At 36.5% G+C, this 24,684-nt stretch overlaps 1 protein-coding gene across 2 annotated transcripts in view; it reads right to left on the bottom strand.

Moving 5' to 3' along the window:
* Positions 1–237: 237 nt before the first annotated feature.
* Positions 238–24,684, bottom strand: part of PLPPR4 (phospholipid phosphatase related 4) — a 36,352-nt gene continuing 11,905 nt past the window's right edge. Inside the window, exons 2-7 of one of the 2 annotated variants that reach the window (XM_032651948.1) lie at positions 15,920–16,105; positions 9,952–10,081; positions 7,577–7,772; positions 5,878–5,935; positions 4,936–5,109; positions 238–1,563 (exon numbers count right to left, since the gene is read on the bottom strand). In XM_032651948.1, coding sequence (XP_032507839.1) covers positions 238–1,563; positions 4,936–5,109; positions 5,878–5,935; positions 7,577–7,772; positions 9,952–10,081; positions 15,920–16,105 — 2,070 coding nt within the window. The remainder of the gene's footprint in view (positions 1,564–4,935; positions 5,110–5,877; positions 5,936–7,576; positions 7,773–9,951; positions 10,082–15,919; positions 16,106–24,684) is intronic. The other variant, XM_032651949.1, reaches the window with a different exon arrangement.

Genomic DNA, 24,684 nt, shown 5'->3' with positions numbered 1-24,684 from the left:
GGTCTTAAGAAGAGTCTTCACATTATCACATTAGTTAGGTTCTTGCATTGTGCTTTTCCCTCCCCTTGATGTGAAGTCTACAAGCTTGGGTAGAGTAGTTCTCAAGAGTCACTGAGTTCCGGGCTGATGGTGTATAATCTAGTTTGGTGAGAAGGTTCTCGATTCGCTGGAACAGAGCACTGGTAGAATCTACACGTGGTCTTTTGGGGATGGCCCAAGTGATTGAATGGCCATCCCTCAATCCTTATAAGCCCGCGTTGGGGAGGTTCCTTTGTAGAAGATATTCCTAGTGTTTTCAGGGCTGCTGCTTCTTTCAGGAATTAAGATGATGTTGCCCTTTCTCCGCAGGGTGGAGTCGCGGGAGGAAGAAATGGACAGGGTCTCTGAACCAATTTCGCTGCCCTCTACTGGGGTGACACGGATGGTGGTGATTCCATGGTGGTGATGCTCATGGTTATCAATGTTGCTTCTCTTTCGATCTCCAGAACCATAACTGTCTTTCAGGGACTCACAGCTTTCGGAGTCCCTGTTGAGATCGTTGAGTTCATAAGTTTGGCGAAGGTTGCCCTTTTCAGGGGCTTTCCATTTCCAGGAGCCACTGCCTTCACCTTCGGTGGACGGGATCTGTATGACGGGCCTGTTGTTCTCCGGGTGAGCCTCAACCCTCACGATCCCACTGGGCTCGTGGTCTGTCAAGGTTTTGTAGCGGATGGAGCCAGTGCAGGAGACCGTACTGCCTTCGGTGTTCTTGGGGCTGCTTTGGAGGACGCCCTGCTGCTTGGACATGGCTATGACTTGCATGATTCGAGGCTGGCTGTTGCTTCTATTACAGGCCACGGTCTTCTCCGCAGCTTTCAGCCACTTGGCCCGAGCGGAGCTGCTTTTGGGGGAGGTGCTTATGTTTTCCTGCGTCTCCTCAGGGATGTGCACTAACTGTGAGGACCCGGGGCGGGACTGAATGGACACTCTTGGTCCCCCAGGCATACTGTTGTTACACCCGGGGACGGTGCCAGGCTGGATCTTGAGGTACTGATTGCCGGGACCATGGTGGTCTCCATTGACCCCCACCCTCGACGGCTCCGAGCTTGACCTCATTTCAATGGATCTGGGTGGTGACTGTCCAGGCTCGGTCTCTATAACCTGCAGGGACAACTTACGACTTTCATTCTTATTCTTCCACTGGGTGAGGAGCTGCTTGGATCTAGCAGAATCCATAGAGGCATGAATGGTGGCGTTTCTTCTCACAGGGTCTTCCACGGATGGGGTGTTGGCTCTAGGCAAGGTATTGCTGAAGGTAACCATGTTTTCCTTCCCCATGGGGCTCCGTGGAGTGATGATTTCTACATCAGCATTTGCCCTTTTGAGGTTTGTCAATGAGCTAGCATCTCTATGGTTTCGGTTGAGGATGCCTTCTGTGTGAGCAATTCCGTCACTACTGCTACCATTTTTAGCAGATAAAACTCGGCTGGGGTCTTGATTGAGGTCTGTCAGAGACCTGAGGGCTTCTCTGTGCTGAAACATACTCTCTTCGCTAGGCAGAAAATTCCCCACAGCATACAGACCCTAATGTTGGAAGAAACAATAAATATCATGCATTAGAAGACATGGTTACTGGGAGTTTGCCTTGGAGGATGTACTGAGGCACATAAATAAGTGTGTGTTCTCTAAAAACCATTGACTAATACAAATAACCAAAACCTAAAGGTACAATTACTCAGGAAATAGTTTGTAAGTTATATCATAAATCACTGAACTAACTGTTCAGAACTATGGAGTCCATTACTTTTTTTTTTTTTTTTTTTTTGGCGGTACGTGGGCCTCTCACTGTTGTGGCCTCTCCCGTTGCGGAGCACAGGCTCCGGACGCGCAGGCTCAGCGGCCATGGCTCACGGGCCCAGCCGCTCTGCGGCATGTGGAATCTTCCCGGACTGGAGCACGAACCCGTGTCCCCTGCATCGGCAGGCGGACTCTCAACCACTGCACCACCAGGGAAGTCCCATTACTTTTTATTATTAGTTGGATTTTCTCTCCTTTCTCCATCCCGCTGGGATGTTTTTGACAATCTTGTCCTCTGTTTTGAGAAGAGAAGTCAGACAATGAAAGAAATCAGAGCATTCTTCCCCTTTTCAAAGGAATTCATTTTTCTGGATTTATGAACCACTTGTTGAGTGACACCTCAAATGGCTTAACTGATTTATATTGTCTACCATTTTCAATCATACCTCATGATGGAAAGCAGAACAGATGTGGAAATACAGAACAATGAATCATTCATAAAACATGATATCAGATTTTGTAGTGGGGCCAGAGACACATATTTTCACAACTCACATGGAGCACAGCCCTCTGTTCAACATTTTCCAGAATGTTCTTGGAAGAGAGGGCAGAAACTGTCACTAGATTGGGGCATTCATGTTCTTTCCTGATTTAAACCTGGTCTTAAATTTTGAAAGCAATATTTGATCAACTCAGTACTATTACAGTAAATTTGAACCAAACTTTATTTAATCTTGTCTTCATACTCAGGTCGTCAATTTTTTGTTTGTTTCAGATTTGGGGGATAAAAATCTGAAAAAGCCTAAAGTTCAGCTTCAGAAATTTTAGGCTTTTGACACATAGATGCTCTAATCCCTGCTGGATTTTTAGTTTTTGAGATGTTTAGTTTAGAGATAAGAGCCAGCAGCAAATACCTATTTGCAAGCTAATTTCAATAGAAGGTAGCCACTGTCTGCTTTTCAAATCAAATGGAAGGAATTTTACGGATTTGACATTTTATAGAGTGCCTAAAAATGAACAACAGCATTGGCTTAGAACTGATAAATTTACAGTTTCAGGGCAGAATGTAAACAGGAATGGAATATAGTCAAGATTCTGCCTCTCCAAGTACTTTAATTCCTGTTTAAAATCTTCTTCTAAATAATACCTATCTACGCTCACACTGCCAGAGTTTCCAGGATGAACAGTCCCTCCCTAATGTTCCATTAATAATTACTGTATAGCACAGGGAACTCTACTCAGTACTCTGTGATGACCTAAATGGGAAAAAATCTTAAAAAGAGTGGATATATGTATATGTATGACTGATTCACTTTGCTGTACAGCAAGAACCTAACACAACATTGTAAAGCAACTATACTCCAATAAAAATTAGTTTAAAAAATGATTGTATTTAAATTTGTTAAGTCTAGGACCATCCTCCACTAGATTGTACATAACCTCTGCTTATGTTGTTCAAAATTCAGTGCCCAGCAATGGGCTTAATAAATATAGCTGTTTAATCCTTCTTATGATACGAGGCAGATAGTTATTATCCTCATTTTACAGGTGAAGAAAACTTGGCCAAATAGCAGGAGAATTGAGATTCAAGCCCAAACCCTTGGGACTCCAGGAAACCATGAAAATCAGACATGTACAAAAGCAATACATGAACTGGAGAGAAACAGTTCTCAGTCATACTCTGTAACACCCGTTGCCAGTGAATACTCCCATGGGCAACACAGGCTTATGCACAATTCCTGACACACTAACTTTCATTTGATGGCTTTCTCCTCCACCGAAGAAAGTATATGAGGCAGTATGAGATTTGAAGTGACAATCCTGACTATGCTAGAATATAAAAATGAAAAAAAAATAAATCAATGCTCACTTCAGTACGTTTACTATTTTTTGTAAGCATTTTCTCGTAATGCCTTTCACAAGTACACCAAGACCACAAGATTTAGAATGGTTCCAATAGACAGTTAATTTTTATTTCTCTGTAGATCCTCTTAGTTTCTTTCATTGTTGCCTTTTTTCTTCTGCAGGCGGCTTGCATATTGGTGCTTCCCTGGCTCCTTTTGTTCTTAGGACCTGGCAATTTTATATACCGCCATAACTATAATGGTACTTCCACCGATAATGTCCATGATTCCCTAATCTATTCTCCACCACTCATTGCTACTTTAAGCTCCAGACCCAACTATTCAACTGCCTGTTGATCCTTAAATTGAGTTTGTACACCTCCTTTGCCTCCACCAGTTTGCTTCCTCTATTATTTACCAGGTCAGCTAATGAAGTCACCATCTGCCAGTCTTTCAAGCTAGAAACCTGGCCACTATCTCTCATTCCTTCTGTTCCCTCACCCTCCACTTAGACTCGCTCATTCACATGTCCATCTTTTTGCATATGCAGTTTCTTCAGCTTGGATGCCCTCCTTTCTTTACCCTAAGAAACTCTCATTTTTTAAAAACCGTATCACTTCTATGAAGACTTCCCTAACTTCCTTGGGCAGTTTGCTATCCTCAGAGCTCTTTGTTCATACCTAATACATCATTTAACATGTTGTAATCATTTATACTTTTATTAATCTTTGCACTGAAACTCATAAAAGATGTACCTTATTTATTAGTGTTCCGATGCTCAGTATAGTACCTGGCACGGATCAGATATTGAATAAATGTAAAATGAATGAATGAATGAAATGGACAATCTCAGTTTCCTTATGTTGAGGGTATTCTTGAAGGAAGATCGGCCTTGAAAATAGAGTACTGCTAAAGAATTCAATATTAGTTGGATCATAGTTATATCCAGATGCTACATTTGTGATGTTGGGCAAAGTATATAATTTTCCATTAAACTTTCACTTTCACTAACCTTACTTTCCTTATCTATAAAATTATACTAGTAATAGTAGCCCCTGACTTTTGTTTTTGGTGGGAGGGGTAAGGGTAAAATGCAATAATCTTTCTAAAATCACAGTTTCTGGCCCATGGTAAGAGTTTAGTAAATTATTTTACTGAAAGTGGGATATATGTTTTGGCTTAGAATGGAGATGCAGTCAGAGATTTTCTCATAGATGTAAACTATATTGCAAGTAAATCATTACAGTGCAAAACAAATTTTCTGCATGTTTTCCGTTTTAAACTGTGCTTTATTGAATAGTAATAAATTATTTACCAAGTATAGAGCAATTCCTCCTCCTATTAAAAAGCCACAATAGACATCAACTGGGTGGTTCTTATACTGAGTTATCCGTGTTAGCCCACAGATGATTCCACAGATGATAAAGGTGAAGACCAAGAGAGGTTTCAGAAGCTTAGAGGAATCCGTTAGTGTGGAATTGAAGTACATCTTTAAAATGAAAGAACTGGATTAAGTATGTAAGAAAGGTCATTTTACTATTCAATTATAATCAAATAAAAAGGTAAACTCAAAAGTCTGATACACGTGACATCAATTTTACTGTTCCATTCCCCCTGCTATGGCTATATTCTATACCTGAGAAAAAGGAAATACATGACAAAATTCATCAAATAAATAACAGATCTCTCATATAATTACACAAAAATCTGGAAAAAAATTGAAGCCGTAGAATTATCCAGATAACGGGTTAGTCTCCATGTTATTTGTCATGTAATTTCAATCCATTTTTTTCACATAAGATCTAGTGGACTATTAATCAGATATGGTGACAATTCATTGTATAGCATTTATCAACACTGACTTAGAACTCACTGTTACATAAAAACTGAAACGAAAATGTGTGGTGTGTGTGTATGTGTGTGTGTGTGTGTGTGTGTGTGTGTGTACTTAACACAATTCTTTCAATTTTAGAATTTATAACATTCATGTAGTTTACAATATCCTCCCGTGAAGTATAATATTACATTAAAGAGGTATGAGGCTAAATAAACATTATGACTGTGTCAAAAAATTACCTTACTCTTTATAGTAGCATCCAGTTTCTATTTCTGATGCCATTGTATTGAAGGACTGCTGTGCTAAAGTTTACTGTTCTTCTATTACACAGCTATATAATCTAATTAGTCATTGGAGACAACACTCATTTCTCTGATTTTCTCTAGAACGCAGTTTGACAAAAAAGACCCAGTTACTTACCGAAATGTACACAGCTGCAAAGGCAGCAAGGGTCGCATGTTGTGAAGGGAATGATTTTCTGCCAAAGGAAAAGAGTCAAATTATGCTTTCTGTTTCTGAAATACTGCTAACAATCATCTCAAGAACACTGGGTGGTTACAGTGTTCAACTTAAAAGCCTCAAGATAATAAGCAGTAACTTTAATTTCTGTTTAGTTTTCTGGAGAAAGATCTGAGTGATAAAATAAACACTGCTAATCACCATTACTATTAAAGTAGAGTAGTGATGCACTTTCCAATGTAAAGTGTTAGCTTTGTTAGGGATCACTTCTTTATACCATTGGAATGATGGTTGAAAGTAGAAATGGAATGGAAAGCATTATAATTGTTTATTGGTATTATAATTATGTCAGCTTAAAGGTTTATAAAACCTAAGATTTTAAAGCTTTTAAACTTTTTCTATGCTCTTAAATATATGGTTTCATTTACATACAAATTTAAAAGACAAAATTATTTTCTCACAGCGGCGGGTCTAGATGTGTTTTTTTACACTCTAGAGAGCATCAAAAAAGTCTAATTTTAACAAAACGTTTCTCTATCTATCCCACTTTAAAATAATCATTATCTCCAAAATCACAGAGTATATTATTTAGTGAAATAAGAAGCAAGGTGGGCGAGGTAGAACAGAGGATAGTGAGAGAGACACTGTAAAGGACAGACAGATGGAGAATAGAGATTTCTTTTAATGGATAAAAAATGGAAAAAATAAAATGCCATTTTATTAATGTCCTCCTAATTATTTGGTACTCAATAAAAAGGACTACCATTCAACACAGACAAGAAAATGTAAAAGAATTGAGAAAAAATAGAGAGCATAGGTCTTAAATGTAGGTTCAAAATTATTGAATTGAATGGATCGTAAGATCGTGAATGTATATAATTACATAATATAAGTCTCTGATTCTTCAAGTGTACTTAACTTATTTTTGACTCAATCTTTGGGAACTCAGTGAGTGAAAAATACAATTCTTATATCTTTTTTTGTTACCCTTCATCCTTCTGTAATTTATTTCTTTTGGACTTCTCTTTCCATATAAGTTTTTTTTTTTTTTTTTTACTTTATTGATTGAAAACAATTTAATGTCTTGGTAGTTTCTTGGGTTTTTCAGTTTTTATTTTCTGAAATGCAAGGTCAGAAGCTGTACAGATTTTCTGAGTTTACTCAAAGAAGACATATGCAATCCTAGATGCTATTTCTTTTAAAACACTACCAAAAGGAAAATTCATATGATTTCTTTTTTTTTTAAATAAAATATATAATGAAGCTGGAAATATCATAGATATTTTAGCCTTCCACTTAAGTCACTACATGACACATACTGACTCTAAGCCATGACTAACTATAAATATCTAAAATAAACCAATTGTGATAACCTAAAACCATAGGTAGTACAGGGTAAATCACAGAACATGATTGGGGTTTGGTGATATGAAGATGAGTGGCATGAATGTGAGGCTGAAATTTGGAGACAGACAGAAGGATTCAGAATGAACCACTAGTGGGTTTCTATGGTATTATCCCTAAAGAGATCACTGAATTGAAAAGAAAAATAAAACCAAAATCATTATGATTGAAAAATGTATGCCTGCGATGATACCCCAAGCTATTAATGAACAATGAAAACACTGACATGGAAATTTTCATAATCTCCATTTCTAACCTGCCGCTGTTGATAACTGTAAGATCAGATCCTGAGCAAATATCTTCTACAATGTAGGAATTCTCTTTGCAAGACACATTCAGAGAGGTATAGTTTGGCTTGCACACAGTCAGAAAGTACGGTGCCTGGTAGCCTGTGGACAGCTGGATGATATCTGTGATGAGAGCTGTAGAGCAGAGTCCAAACACATGAACACCTATAAGCAAAAGGAAAGAAACTGTTACCAAGCTAGTGCTTAATGCTGATGTGCCATCATCAACCATGCTTATTACACATTAACATGACAATCTTCACATCTGTTGTGATCATTTTCCCTGAGTTCATTTCAGGAAGATAGTAAAGAAAATGCCTGAACTTTCAAACAGATACTGAAATCCAAAATAAGGGCAATGAGTATTTCCAAAGTAGTCATTTGAGGTATTTTTGTCAGTTGGGTTAAACTGGGCCAATTCTTAATATCATGAACCATATATCACTTGACAGACACTTGGAAAATGTTAAGGTGACAGCTGTGTGATTTGAGAAGAATTAAATATGGGGAATGAAGCAAAATTCAAAATCGTTGTAAATTGCTTAGCACGTTTGAGCTTCCAGGGCTCTCTCTCCCCAGTAGTCCCTATCTACAGCCACAGTTGCCAAAAATGTTCATCATACCAGGAATTCTAATTAAAACAGAGAAAAGGGCAGGAAACAATAATCATACAAGTACAGAGCTGTAGGGAGGCTTCCTTCATGTTTGGAATTCGGAGATGATATTCTTAAATATCCCGGTTGAAATTCTATCTTTCTTTTATCTCCTGGGCCCAGTATGACACCATAAACTCACAAACCCTGATGCAGGCTTGGACACTCGAACTCCATTCCTGCTTCAAGTCCCTTGCCTGGCTTTATCCTTGGGAATCTAGCTCTGCTCACATACACATGATCTGAACTCACCTTCTCCCTCTGCATTGTCTAGACACCCTGGAGTCCCTCTGACTTGATAGCCTGGATTCTGATCTCTGATTTGCTCATAGAAATCACTGTGACAGGCACCTGGGTAACTCATCAGTGGATTCCTCTAGACCAAGATGGTTGGCCTGTATGTTACCTCTTTTTGCATTTTCCTTCTCTGCTTATTGTCACCTAAAAACCACTCTCCCAATTATTTCTCCACCCACTCACCCGTATTCATGACACTGGACTTTTATTTATACATTCTAATTCCTAGCAGCATGTAAGATCTTGGAGAGTAGTATGGATAAGTGAGGAAACCCACTCATTTTTACCTTTGGAGAATGAGAATCTCTAGGCCCCCCAGGGGATGAGCGTTGCTGACTCTGGGGCACGCTTCTCTAGGAAAGGATGGCCCATCCTCACCATCATGAGGCTTTTCAGAGAGGTTATGTGCCACTTTGCCACAGCATTTTGTTACAGTAGGAAAACTTTTCCTGAGATCAGCTATATGTCCTGAAGTTTTACTTCTTTGTCTTAGTTCATGACCCTGGTAAGGGGATTATTCTTGCCGTACAGTCCTTGTGTGGCAAAGATGTGCCTTTCATAGTGGGGCAGTCTAGGGCATGATTTAGACCAGATGTTTTCCTCTAGTGGGAGAGGTGATTGTATTTAATTATCTACTAGGTATTAAATGAAGCTACCTATTCCTTTCAGCTGAGACATTAAAGGTAGAAATAACTTTTTACTGATTTACAGGGAATCAATTAAAGCATTTACATTGGGGTGATGTACTTCAGCTTGACTTTTCAACTCAGTTAAAAAAAAAAGGTCTGTGACTCAAACAATATTAAGATAGTCACATGCTAATCAGAAGAGATGAAGGCTTAGATCTGGCTTGATTCTGATGCAGGCCCACTGATTTCCTGTAGGTCTCAAAAAATAGGAGGTAAAGTTAGATGATATAACCAAGGAAAAATAGCCTTGATGCCGTACTCTATGGTGACATTTTCATGGGCGGTAACTTCTCGATGAAAACACTCCAGGACAATTGAAATGGAATCACTGATGTGGCTAAAGTAGTTTCCGAAGGGTTATCCATTCATACTGGCCTGCTGACATTTATTCTCCATTTTAAAAAATGAACATAGATCCAAGGAACTATTTTAAAGTAAATTCATGCTTCTACCAGAGCTAAGACAAAAATATACTGAAATGCATGGCATGTTGGCTCTCAAACAGAGGTTATAACTGTAAATAACACATTTTAGATACAAAACTCAAATTTGGGTGTTTTAATGTGATTTTTTTAATAATGTAAAATTCATCATGTATTTGACATTATACATCTAAATTATAGATTTAAGGACTTAATATCTGTAATTAAATATAACATTTCTATTTGAAAAACATTTCCTTTCTTTGTGGTTTCCCACACCTACCAACGAATCTGACGGCTCTTCTAAGGAAAGAGTTGAAGTTGCAGCCTCCGGCATTAATATTGGGCTCCAGGCCAATTCCATTCCTTCTTTTGGATAGGCAACAGTAGAGAATTCCTTCCCCTACCATAATCTGCAAAGACAAGAGGGTGTTCAAATTGGATTTAACGGGTACAAATGAAGTATAAGTTATCTCTTAACATGCCATATTTTCAATAAAGTCAAGATGTATTTTTCGTAAGGCCTTTAGAGATGTGAGCAGTGTCTCCTGAGTATTTGAGGAAGCAGTGAGAAGTAAGCAATCAGGGCACTGTAAAGAGCACTGTTGGATCTTCTGTGCTCCTACATACTGGTCAAGGGTGTGACAGCATCCTGGCATTTTAACGCGGTTGCAGCACCCAGACTGTGACCCTATGCCCAGCAATACCCAGTGACACCTAACTGATTAATCACATAGTGACTGATTCTGCTCTAACTCTTAGAATCTTGACATTTCATTCTTGAAACCATGAAGGCAAGGTGCCTGAGGGGAGAATAAAATACGTACTAGAGTTAGAATCAGGAACATTTTATTAGCATATTGTTTCAATAAAATAATTTGGGGATTGAGCAGAAGGACCAACCCATGAAAAGCAAACATGAGGGAAGAAAGGTGCTTCCTAAAGCAGAGCTGTCCAGTAAACTTTTCTGTGATGATGGACATATTTTCTGCCTTGTCCGATATGGTAAACCACTACTGAGCACTTGAAACAGCACTGCTGACTACTGAGCACTTGAAATTTAGCTACTGCAATTGAGGAGCTGAATTTTTAATTTCATTTCATTGTACTTAGTTAATTATTTAAAATGTAAATCAATTAGATTTAAAATGAAATAACCACATGTGGCTAGTAACTATCTTATTGGAGAATGTAGATTATAAGAGAATCTAGGTAAGCAGGAACTTCTGGGTGAAAACCCTCCAGGGCAATTGAAATGGAATTGATGTGGCTAATTTCTGAAGAGTTATCCACTCATACTGAGTAATATGTCTTAGGTATGAAATATTTAGAAAATGTGTTTACAGTGAACAGAGGACCATACTTAAGATAAGGAACAGGGCACTTGCTGTAGGATTCTAGGACATAGGACATCAGTGAAGAAACTCAATATATTTAGGCATCATTTCCTTCAGGAACTTTTCCCTGAAATTCTTTACTATACCCTAAATTGAATTATGTCCCCTTCCGTGTGGCTCTCTTAGTATCTTGTCCTTCCCTCTAGCATAGCTTGATTAGTGCACTTTGATTATTCATTTGATTATTTCTCACTTGACTATGACCCTCTGAGGGAAGACCATTTATTTCTTTTTTACCTTTTATCCTCACTATCTAGCAAAGTGCCTGGCATTGTGGGAAATGCTTTTGTTACCTTCGCTGTAGGATTCTCATTGGCTAATTACCTTGGGCATTTGGGCTGGTAGCTATTCTGTGTAAGAAAAGCAAGATTTGAGATTATGAGTTTTATTTGTGCAAAAAATCTTAAATATTTGGGGTTACTGTGCCAAAGAGATTACTGTGAAATTAGAGTTGATATGGGTAAAAATGTGGAACTGAGAAAAGTAGGGAATGGCAGTCCCTTAGGTATGTGATCATGTCATTTTAAAGATTATCACCATGATTATTAGCTGAAACACATTTTCCAAGGGAAACTTCCCAGTTCTCAATACCAACTTAACACTTATTTTATAAAGTACTTAAAATTATCTTTTTTAAAACTAATGACGATAAGTCTATGACCTTATGCTTCAAATGTTCAATCTGCTATATTTAGTACCATAGGCAATATGGTATGTGTACAATTATAAAGAACCTTTATTTGTATAAAAATAATTTTCCTAATGAAACTACCAGTCACCATACATGTGTGAAAATCTTGTGGCATACATGATAAACTCCTTTATGAACAATCAAATAGAAATAATCAAGAGGAAGTTTTTTCAAATCATTGAATACTAAATTAATTATTTATACGTCTTGAAAAATATCATACTACATTATCACTTTGTTAGACATAGAAACACAACAGGTTATTCTGCACAGAAAGATGTGACATGACCCACCATGCATGTAGAATATTATCATGGTTATCTCAAATTCATCATTTCAAAAAAATTAACCACTCATTTCTGAAATGTGTTCTGAAATGCATTGAGATTGATTTCATCTTCACTTCTTCAATAATAATTCTGTGAATAATTTTGTTTCTTTCTTTGTAATCATACATGTAAATAGTGATTCACATCTTATCCATGAATGCTAAATTATAGAAGAATTTATTTGTTCAGTGCCATTACAGAAACGTTTCTTGTACAACACCACAGTTATTATCTCAAGGGATCTTGAGACTTCAGGAGTTTTAATTTAGTCATTTAATATGCTCAAAACTCATATGTCAGGAGAGCGCTTTCATACTCTTTGGCTTGATTATGGATAGAGGTTTCTTGTCAGTATTTTGACTTCACCCAACTTTGCCTCTCTCTATGGAGCACATTAATTTTCTCCTCACACTACTATTCATTTAACCTTGACCTACATGTCATTGTATGAATTTTCAAAATGATTTAATTTGCAGTTATTTTTTTTAATCTTTTGTCTGTGCCACGTGGCATGTGGGATCCTAGTTCCCCGACCAGGGATTGAACGAGCACCCCTTGCATTGGAAGCGCGGAGTCCCAACCACTGGACCTCCAGGGAAGTCCCTTAATTTGCTTTAAAGATAGAATTATCTTCAGGGAAAGGGGAGCTGCTTCCTGATGTATTTCCAAATGTTCCTGCTTGTTTCCCAGTTCTGAATGGCACACTGTTGTGATGCAATTTAGTTTCAGGGATTAGGTGTTGACAAGAAAATTATTTGTTGATCTTGTCATTTGTAAATATAAAACAGTCTATGGCAAGCATCTTCTCACAATATTCTGTTTATGCTGTATACAAGCCTGAAAAGAAACAATACCATTTTTTTTGCATGTCAAATATCATGGACAGATTTTGGAAGAGATTCTGAAGTGACTCAGCTTCAGGGGAGATGTAGAGAGGAAATGTATTGCTTATTATTACATGGATACTGCCCTTGGAATAGCCACCTAAAGGAGATAGTATAGTCTCCTAAAGCTTAGGTTACCTTCTAGAAACTATAATCAAACTCCAATACAGTTCTTCTATAAAATTAGATATACTTATCCTTTAATCATATACAATAAAATTTTACTTCCAGGGAAGAGAACATATACATTTTTTCTATTCATGTAGACTTCATGAAGATTTATGATAAGCCTAGATATTCTGTGCTATTTTCCCTGAGAAACAATCTCCAAAGGACTAAACAAAATGCTTGTTTCATTATCACTTAAAAGTAAATGAAAAGTTAATATTAAGGGTGAAATTTTCCAATTTAAGGACTATTTCAAAGAAATAAGAATATGTATTTCACAGAGACGCAAGGAATTTTTCAGTTTCTTGTACAACATCATGAAGACAAGGTATTTTTAAAACACCCTTCAAAGCATAAAAAAAGAAACTGAGAAGCAAACATTAAATGATTTATATGTAAATGCCTGTATAAAAAATCAGTTGATCTCCCTTTTGTTCATATAAACGTCCTTTTAAAGAATATTACCCATGTGTGGTCTTTCGTTTTGCTTTGTCTTCTCTTCATGTGAATGGGTGAAAATAGGAAGTGCCTCTCCTCACGCAAATGAGATCTGAAAGCCATTTCCAAAGGAAGAATTCAGCCTGCCTCTCTGCTTCCCCCACCACTCCATTTTGGAACAGATTAATACTCTGCCATAAAGATAAAAAGAAAGTGGCATCCTTGAAAGTCAGGGATTAGAGTCTGTTATTTCCACTTTCAGGAAGAGGGGGAAAGGAGTTGGAGCAGAAATGTATGTAGTAAGATTAGAGACAGAATTATGGTTCTAGAACAGAATGACTACAGACACAATAGGACCAGTGTTTCAGGGAAAGGCCTTAAAAACAGAGGAAAATGAAATTAGAAAGAAATTTAGAAAATATATGATATATGTTTAGAGAGAAAGGTGTGGAAGACAGTATCCGATGCCCTTAAAGTCAGGATTTGTTTTACCATCAAGTTGTTTACTCAAAATCCATGAAGCCAGTGTGGATGAAAAGAATGACTGACATCCTGGAATATCCTGAATGATATGGGGAAAATTAGGGATGCTGTGCTGTAAATATTTCCCTAGTTTGCTTCCTGTGCCATTAAGAGGCATTGCAGCAGCTATGGAGGCCCTGTAGAGACCCAGGAATTCAGGCAGTCTTTGTGGAAGGAGTTGGCATTCGTTTCTTTCACTTCTCAAGGCTCAAGAAAGAAAGCGTTGACCCAGAATCCCCCAGAAAGCATCCTTAATTGCATACTGAGAATTTATTCCTGGAAATGAGGGAGTCAGAGAAGAAGGAACACAATGATGAGGCCAAGGTCATTGTCTCCAGGACATGTAACAGTGTCAGCAAAAGAATCAATGTGAGATCAACGATGCTGGCAGGGAGAGCCACAGTTAGACTTGCTCTCCTAGCCACTTAGTAAAACACCCTAGGGAAGAAAGACTTCTGGGTATATAAAAAGCAAATTATTTAAATGATTAAATATCAGCATAGTCTTTTCAGCAGGATCATGAGCATTTGTACAGTATCTTATGTATTTTATTTCAAATACTATATTAATTACGATAAATTTCTGTATTACATTCCAACTAGGAGAAATGCTTTCTGGTCTACTAGATTTAAAGCATATATTCTTCCTGCTCTTGTCAAATGACTGGATGATGTAGACTTCTTATAAGTCATTTAGAGGAATGACCAGCAAATGCTGTTATTCTGAGCAATAATGCACTTTAAATATGTTTTTATTAGTCTGAGTCTCAGCTACTTCCAAGTACATCGTTAATAGTTCCAATCACCTCAGAGTTACTGAAGCTCAAATAACTCATTTATTTACAAAGTATTTTGAGATCTTTTAAGTATGATAAAGTTCTAGGGAAAATTAAGTTCCAGTTTTATCTTCTGAGAATATTTTATATAATTTATAGTGTAGATAGCATGTTATGATTATTTAATATAGGGAAATTTTAAAAAATAAATTTATTTATTTATTTTTGGCTGCATTGGATCTTCATTGCTGCTCGCGAGCTTTCTCTAGTTGCTGCGAGCGGGGGCTACTCTTCTCTGTGGTGTGCCGGCTTCTCATTGCGGTGGCTTCTCCATAGCTATATAAAAGTATAGGTCTATGCAGAGACTTTTCTAAAACTGCTGCTGTACTGAACCAGAATAAGCTCTTTATTTAATAACCACTTCCTCTGTCATTCATGAGCATGATAAAAGTAAAGTAAGGTTTCCTACTGTTAGAAATAAATATTAACGCTGAAACATGTTTCTTGTCCTTTAGGTGGAGTCTGGGGGTATAAGAGATGGCGTAAAAGCTAGGCCAGTGTTATTTATTAATGAATTTATTGAAAAGTGTGTTATTCACAATGTGTATGTTAGCAAACTAAAAACAATTATGTTTCTAATTCAGTTTCAGTAGGTTAGGGCATTTCTTTATGTCATATATTTTAAAATGCAAGTGCTTGTTCTGAATCTAAAGTATTTTATTTTGTGCGCGGGGCAGGGGGCAGGAATGTGAGTTGTGCCCTCTTCACTGTACAGTTGTGGATGCCCAGTGCTCAGAATCCATAAAAAGTGCTAACCTGGTAAAAAGTGAGAGCAAAATGCACTTTTGAGAAGAAAGTCTGTTTGCTATAGAATTGTTTCTTCCCCACAGTTTCCCAGACTTCAGATATGACATGAACACATGAAAAATACGTTAATGAGGAAACATATCAGAATTTTTTTGGTTTACTTTTAACCCATTTATTACATAAATGGGATCATTCTTCGTCTTCTGGGGCTGACAAACACAATTTGGGGGCAATTCTTACCGTAATTGCAGGTCCGGCGAAAGCCAAGCTAAGCAGCATGAGGAATGGAATTGCCTCCTGTGTGGGTTCAATGTATGGCATGCTAAGACTCCGGTCATAGCAGCTGAATCCAGAGTGCACAGGTTTGAAGACATCTGTGAGTTCCAGGAAATACAGGCTAACCACCGATGATGCCAATATAGGCAACTGAGAATGAAGGACATAGGAGATCAATTTATTCTTATACACAGGTCATACACAGAATCAGTACATCTTGAAATAAGAAACATGTATTTCTCCCTTTCACCGCTCCTCTCTGATCTAAGAATTAAAATCATTCATACTTACTATTGCTTCTGCCTTCAAAATAAAGCTCCAATTCATCCACCTCTGTCACCAGCCTGCTCTGAACCCATGTCATGCCTCCCCTTTGCTCTTGGATCACCTCCTAAATGCTGTTCCATTTTCACGCTTACCCTCCCCACCCCATCTATCCATTTTCTACCCAGCATTCCAAGTATTCTGAAAATGTTTTAGGTCATAACACTCCCCATTTTAACTACTCCAGTGGTTCCCATTCTACTTGAATAAAATCCAAATGTCACACCATGGAATGCAAGTTTCTGCATGATCTGGCTCTTGCTTCAGTTTCTTACATCTTTTTATACCATATTTATACTATTCCCCAGCTCCCTACCCACTACAATCCAATGGGACTTCACTTTTGTTTTAATTGAGAAATAATTGACATCTATCAACCTAAAACATTATATTACTTTCAGGTGTACAACATAATGATTCAATATTTGTATAAATTGCAAAATGATCACCACAATTAGTTTAGTCAACATCCATCACTACACAGTTACAATATTTTTTCTTATGATGAATACTTTTAAGATCACTCTCTTAGCAACTTTCAAATATAAATACAATATTATTACCTATAGTCCCCATACTGTACATTAATCATCCCCAGGACTGATTTGTCTTATAACTGAACGTCTGTAACTTTTGACCCCTTTAACCGATTTTCCCCACTGCCCATTCCCCACCTCTGGCAACCACCAATCTGTTCTCTGTAGCTATGAATTTGGTTTTTTATTGCTGTTGTTGTTTTAGATTCCACATATAAATGAGATCATCCAGTATTTATCTTTCTCTGGCTGCCTTATTTCACTTAGCGTAATGCTCTAAAAGTCCATCCATGTTGTCCTAAATGGCAATATTTCCTTCTTTTTGAGGGCTGGATAATATTCCATTGTATATATGTACCATATTTTCCTTACCTATTCATCCATTGATGGACATTTAGGTTGCATCCATGTCTTGGCTACTGTAAACAATACTATAGAGAACATAGTGGGGGCATATGTCTTTTCCACTTGGTGTTTTAGTTTTCTTCAGATAAATACCCAGAAGTGGAATTGCTGGATGATATGGTAGTCCTATTTTTAATATTTTTAGGAAACTTCATAGTGTTTTCCATAGTGATTGCAGCAATTGACATTCCCAAACAGTGCACAGTGGTTCTCTTTTCACCATATCCTTGTCAACACTTGTTATTTCTCCTTTTTGATGATAGCCCTTCTAACAAGTGTGAGGTGATATCTCATTGTGGTTTTAATTTACATTTCTTCATGGTTACTGACGTTGAGCATCTTTTCATATACCTATTGGCCATCCATATGTGTTCTTTGGAAAATTGTCTATTAAGATCCTCTGCCCATTTTATAATCAAATTGCTTGGTTTTTTTTTTGTTTGTTTTTGTTTTTTGGGGTTTTGGTTGTTTTGCTACTAAGTTGTATGAGTTCCTTATAAATACTTTGGATATTAACCCCTTATAAGGTATATGATTTATAGTATTTTGTCCCATTTGGTAGGCTACCTTTTCATTTTTTGATGGTTTCCTTTGCTGTGCAGAAGCTTTTCAGTTTGATATAGTCCTATGGTCTTCACTCTTTTTCTGTAACAGTCAAATTCATTTCTACCTAGGGGTTTTTGCATTTGCTGTTTCTTCTTCCTTTTGTGCTCTCCCCTAGCTCTATGTCTGACTGGTCTCTCCTCATCCTTTAATGATGACTTCCTGTTCCATCCAAGGTAGTCATTGATCCATCTTTCCCTCTAAACCCTTATCATCTTGCTTGATTTCTTCATAACTGAAATTGCCTTGTCAATTGAATACTTCACTTATTTATTTTTCTTCTCCCCCCATCTCTCACTGAAATACATGCTCCATGAAATAAGAGTCTGCCAGTGTTATTTATTGTTAGGTCCCCAAGGCATAGCATTGTTCCTGGTGCATGGTAGGCATGCAATACATCATTTAACAATTTAATGAAGCAATAATACTTGTTGATAAATGACTAACTGAAAAAACAAGTAAATATTAATTCATTACCATAGCTAGACAAGATTTACCAGATTTAGCTAATGAAAATATAGGTCACTCAATAAGATTAGAATTTCAGGTAAGTAATAAATCATTTTTAGTGTTAGTGTGCTCCATGCAATATTTGGGAGATACTTATGCTAAAAATTATTTGTTGTTTATCTGAAATTCTAATTTCACTGGACATCCTCTAGTTTGTCTGCTAAACCTAAACTAGGCACAATTTACTTTTTAGACTTTGTTTTATGGATTCAGTTATTCATTCCTTCAACCTACAATGTGCCAGGTACTATGTGGGTCCTTACTATAATATGGCAAACAAGACACGGGCTTGGTCATCAAGGATCATAAGCTTAGTGAGACACCTGCTCTCGGCTAGAGAAAAAATACTGCAAATATATTGTTGATGCTATTCCTTTCAGAATCTGAAGATGCAGATTTCTGTAACACCAAAAAAATTATCTAGTTTAAGGCTTTGTTGCTTGTGGAGGATACAATATTTATTTAACAAAACAGCAAATTTTGTTAAAAATATTATTGACCATCCATGATTTCTGTTCACTTGGTTTAAAAAATAAACAAATTTACAAGGCAGCATTATGTCTTCTATTCCCAAGAGGTTTCTTTTTGAGGTGAGAATTAGGTTTATTGGAAAAATTAATAATGTATGAAGATTAATCTGGCACTTTCTGTTTTTCAGATGGATGCTTTCCAATAAAGAGAGCAAAAAGCATGTCAAAACACTTACATTTTTCTTATTAGAATCCATTATCATTTGACCACTCTGAATATCTGGTCATTCCTCCTCACCACTTCCCTCTCCTGTAAGGAATAGTAGCTTCCAGTCTTGACCAATAAATCAATACTTCATGGTTCATGTGAGCTATTCATATTTTCCATTTAAATCCACTTAAATATATTTTAGTTTTAATTTAAGAAATACTTGAAATAGCACTTAATGTGCCAGACAACATTCTGTTTTAGAAATTTTAATTAATTTTATTCATTGATATTAACCCATTTAACTAAAAACTTTCTATTACGACATAAGTGCTACTATTAATCACACTTTGCAGGTAGATAAGGCCAGTCTCCTCTAGCAAGTGGCAGAGGTTGGATTTTGAAGCCACGAATTGTAACCTCTACTAAACCACTACTCTATGCTTCCTTTCCAAAAACGGGAGTAGAGTTTTTGGGTAATGAAATACAACTAGCATCAAAGAATGGGGGTACAGTGTAGCTTACAGTTCTGTTTAATGAAGAGTTTCTATTTGCAAATCTGTAGTTAAAAATATGTATCACTTAGCATAAACTTTATCTTGAAAATATGGTTTCAATAAGTTTAGATTAAATTTCTCTCCTTTAATTTGAATGTTAAATATTTAACCAGATTTGATGATCTACATTCTTTCCTTGATGCCATTAGTTCATATTTTAGGTCTTCTACATAAGACATCACCCAGATAACAACTGATTACCTCATTTTTAAATGTTCATGCCCTAGTAAAGTGAGTTTGATGTCTTCTATAGAAAGGTGAACAAAACTTTATCAATTTGGTAAATGTAAAAATTAAGTAAATCTTCCCTATTAAGGGCATTCTTCACCATTGAATTTTGTCGATTACTTCAGAATCTGCTCAAATGTGCCAGTGAAGATGTTACATAGCCATGGAATTAATGTGCTATTCCGTGTGTGTGTGTATGTGTAAGTGGGAAGAGACACTCAGAATTCTACATACTGTAGTGAATCCAGTGGGGCCATATGGTTTCCAAGTCACCTAGAAGGTTCTTTGAAAATAAGCTCTTCTGTTCACTACCAGTGTAACCTTGGAAATGGTTTTCTTAAACCTGTTTTCTTATCTATGAAACAGGTACATTGCTAGTACCCATCATCACAGGCAGTTTAAAGGATTAAATGAAGTATTACAAGTCATATTCAACAATACCTGGAGTGAAGACTAGTTTGTAAATGTTAGTTTTATTGTTGCTGTTATAACTATTAACAATAATATGCTCATCAAATGTCACCTTTTTCACTTTCCTTACTAGGTGATCCTTTTTGAGAGTAATTTCCTCTTTCTTAATTCCCCAGTACTTCTTTTTATGAAATTTCTATACACTGTTCTTTATTATAGTTATCTGGTATAGATTAGTTATAGCTTTTGTCCTGCTTCTCAAACGAAAATGTCCTTAAGATAGAGACCTAAGCTTACTCGTTTTAATATTTAAACTAGTAATATACATCATAGTGTCTTTCAACTATATATGCATACATATAATAAATTAATATATGAAAGAAAATATGTCCTTCATTAATATTATGTATTTCAATCCTTTCAGACATCAGCCTTCTTGAAACTGCCAATTTTTCCAGTTTTTTATCCATGTATTTTTCTATCCATATATTAATATTTTTATAGTTCCATTGAAACATGTTTCAAGACCTTCTTCTGTCTTCAAAATAAGAATCATATTTTTCTTCCCTTTTGATATTTGTTTCTCTGACTTTTAAAAAAAAGTGTCTTTTATTCTTTCTCTTTTACATCAATTTTGGTTTTTAAGAAAGAGGGATTTGAACAAAATGTTTATAATATTTGAGGAAAAAGTAATTTTAGACATTGTTTTCCTATACTGTATTTTACTACTGGTCAGTGTGATGGATTAAATGACAATGTTTGCTTCAAACATCCTTGTCTTTCAAAGGTATCTTTTATCTTTTGAGGTGCTCCACGACAACCTTCTTTTGAATGTAAGAAATTTAACAGACGGTGTGTGCTAGCTTTGGCATAGATATAGAATTGATATATATGTAATAAAATCATCTTTTGATTGCATTTAAAATGAGATTTAAAAAGAGATTTTAAAAGGTCTATATAATCAGGCATTAGGAATTTTATTCTCTAGTTATGTTGTAGCCAAGAAAAAAGTGTGAACAAGGCTACTTTTATGCAGCAATACAGAGAAGGGAAATTATCTGAAGATTAGGAAAACAGTTTTCAAAAAGGAAAGAGTTATTCTTATAATTGTCTTCTGCTAAGGAACTTGTGAGTAAAAATAATAGAGCAATTTTTAAGGAGAAAAGTATAACAGTTTTAGAAAACGGCAAATGGAATGTGTTTCAAAAGACGGCATTTGCTAGATAATATTGATTTTTCTGATGCCAGTTTGAAAAAGACAAATATAAGGTATATATCAATGTTAGTGAAACATTTTATGGACTCTATCATGACATTTTATCTAAGTCATATAGCTTATTTGCTTTTAGCATCTTGTTAATAACAAACTTACTTCTCATTCAGGTAGTTCACTTGCTTTAAGCCTATAGACATGTCAATTCCATTCTTTTCCTTTTTCATAACCATGGTAAATTCAGAGTGCTCTGAGATACTCATAAACTGGTAGGATCATAGTCACAGAGGGTCAATTACCATATATGATATTTATGGCTCATTAACTTATTCAATCAACAAATATCTATTGAAACCTACTAGTTCTAGGACTTGTTCTACATCCTGGGAATACAGCTATGATAAAACTCCAAGTCCTTATTCTGATGAAGATTTCATTCTTGCTGAAGAAGACAGATAAAAAATTAAAAATTATAATACTAGAAAGAACATATATTATAAAGATGATAAAACAGGGGGCTGTGGTAATTGAGTGCCTGGATTGCTATTTTAGATCAATGAAGGCTTACTTAATAGGAATCATTTAAACAAAGACTTGAGTGGGCAAGAATGAACTAACCATATAAAAACCAGGTAAGAGGCATAGTCAAAAGGGAGCAGTGATTGGGCTTCCCTGGTGGTGCAGTGGTTGAGAATCTGCCTGCCAATGCAGGGGACACGGGTTCGAGCCCTGGTTGGGGAAGATCCCACATGCCGCGGAGCAACTAGGCCCGTGAGCCACAACTACTGAGCCTGCGCGTCTGGAGCTTGTGCTCCGCAACAAGAGAGGCCACAACAGTGAGAGGCCCGCGCACCACGATGAAGAGTGGCCCCCGCTCGCCGCAACTAGAGAAAGCCCACGCACAGAAGCGAAGACCCAACACAGCCATAAATAAATAAATAAATAAATAAAAAATTTAAAGTGACATGTCATTTGAAAATAAAAAAAGGGAGCAGTGATATAAGATGAAGTCAGAGAGATGGATTTGGGACCAGACTTTGCAGAGAATTGAAGGCCATGGCAGAGAATTGAAGGCCATGGCAGAATTAGTGTTTCATTCATTCAAAGTACGTTTGAAAGTAACTTTGGAGAGTTGAAGCAGAGGTGCAGTAAGACTTGAAATATATTTTACAAAGATCACTCTGGCAGTTGGGTTGAGAATGATTGTGATGGGTCAAAGATAGAAGCAGGGTAAAAATTAGAAGGTTCTTTAAAACCCAACAAATACTTATCTAGTGCCTGGTATGTGCTAGGCACTGCCCTAAGGGTGAAGAATATAAAGGTAAACAAGATAGAGAAAACGCCCTGCACTCGTGGAGTTCACCTGCTAGTGGATGCTTGGCACTTGCAGTAATCCAGGCAAGAGATGATGGCAGGTTTTACTAGGATGTAGAGAAATTTCCAGATTCTGGATATAACCTTAGAGAGAAAAAGACCAGACTTCTTGATGAGTTGGATATTGAAGAAAAACCAGTAAGAGTTGATTTCAGGGATTTGGGGCTTGAGCATTTGGGCTGGGGGTGTTATTTACTGGGATGGGGAAGGCTGGGAGAAGCTTAAGTAGGAGGAATCTAAGGTTTTGTTTTAGAAATAGGAAAACTGAGGTGCCTTTCACTTATCAAAATGTCAAAAAGAGAGTAAGATGCCAACCTTGGGCTAAAGAGAGTCCAAGGCTGCAGGTTGATACATGATGACTTAAATAACATCATTGATGTATGATGATTTAAATAATATCATCTTTACTTTTGAAGAACAACACTTGCACAGGAAACTTCAGAGTTAAATTAACTTGGTTTTGATATGACTAATGTCACAAGAACCAAAGAATATAATTGTGTATCTTCGTACTACTCATATGCAAGAGATAACCTAAGAGAAAAAGAATGTTTTTTATATTAATAACAAATTTTAAATGGGAGGCTTGGAATAAATTCTGATAAGTATCCCCATTAAAATGTGAACTTTAAAACATAAATACATTATATTCAAATGAAATTAAAACAGGAAGAAATATTAGCAGATCAAAGTAATTTTATTAAAGCTGGTGGCTGATAAGCATGTTGTCATAGGTCAACACACACAGTGATGATAGAATTTTCCATTTCCTACAGTACAATCTTTAATGACATTCCTTAGCATTTGTGCCTTGCAGCTAATACAGATAAATGTTTCCTTTAAACATTGACAATAATAATAACTAATAATATAGTATAGGGCTTTGTGGTTTATAAAACTACTTCACCATAATTGTAGCATATTTAGGTTAACTATATAGATTATAAAAAGCACACTAACACTTGTAGGGTCATTAAGAGTAGGTCAGAATGAGTCTATTACATTATTCAAGGTCTAAAAATCTAGTTTTCACAAATAGAATGGATGTGGCTTATATGACATGCATAGATACCAATTAAAACAGGGCAGTGTAATTGAGGAAAATCAGTGCTGGCCTCAGAACCAGCAAAACCCAGTTTCTTCCCTCATTTATTCCACTAGCTTCTGGGATTTGGAGCAAGTCACTTAACCTTCCTGGGTCTTACTTGTCACCAGTGAAATAAGGGGCTTTTTACATTGCCATTTAGTTCTAGAATTCTCCGTGTGCTGTCATGAAGTAAAAAACATTCCTCACATTTCTTTGACAGTCTCACTACCATATATAATGTACTAGATTTTTTTACCACTATTCTCTCTACAATTTGGTTCATCTTTCACAATGCTTCCAGGCTAGTTTTTCTAGAATTCACATCTAATCATGCCTTTAATAGTGCCCCACTAATTACAAAATAAAGTACAAATTTCCTAGAATGACCTTTTGCATTATGCACGATCTTTTGTATTATAGCCTCAATCTGCCTTTCTTGTTTAATTTTGCTCTTTACCTACTCTCCACTCTTTCAACCCATGAACACCTATGTTCCCATTACACTGATGTTCCAAACAGACATGTTCTAGTCTCTGCTTTACATTACATTTTCACATTTGTTTCCCATAAAAACTGTCCTCATAAAAGGTAAGATCACATAATTTTTTCTCCCTGAAACCTTCCGCATGCTCTCCATTCAGAACCGAAGATTCTGCCTCATGGACTCCATATATATCTTTATTGTAAGACCTGTTAGTCTGCCTTGAATTGTAGTTATCTGTATATTACCAGCCCTTCCCTTAACATCTGATACTGCAAAGTGAGGCCTTTGTAATTCACGCAGTGCTTTGAAAATTTTGGGT

Source organism: Phocoena sinus, chromosome 1, assembly GCF_008692025.1.
Source record: "Phocoena sinus isolate mPhoSin1 chromosome 1, mPhoSin1.pri, whole genome shotgun sequence".
In the NCBI taxonomy this organism is placed as follows: Eukaryota; Metazoa; Chordata; class Mammalia; order Artiodactyla; family Phocoenidae; genus Phocoena; species Phocoena sinus.
The sequence above is the reverse complement of the archived record's forward strand: the minus strand, read 5'-3'. Positions and strand labels throughout refer to the sequence as shown.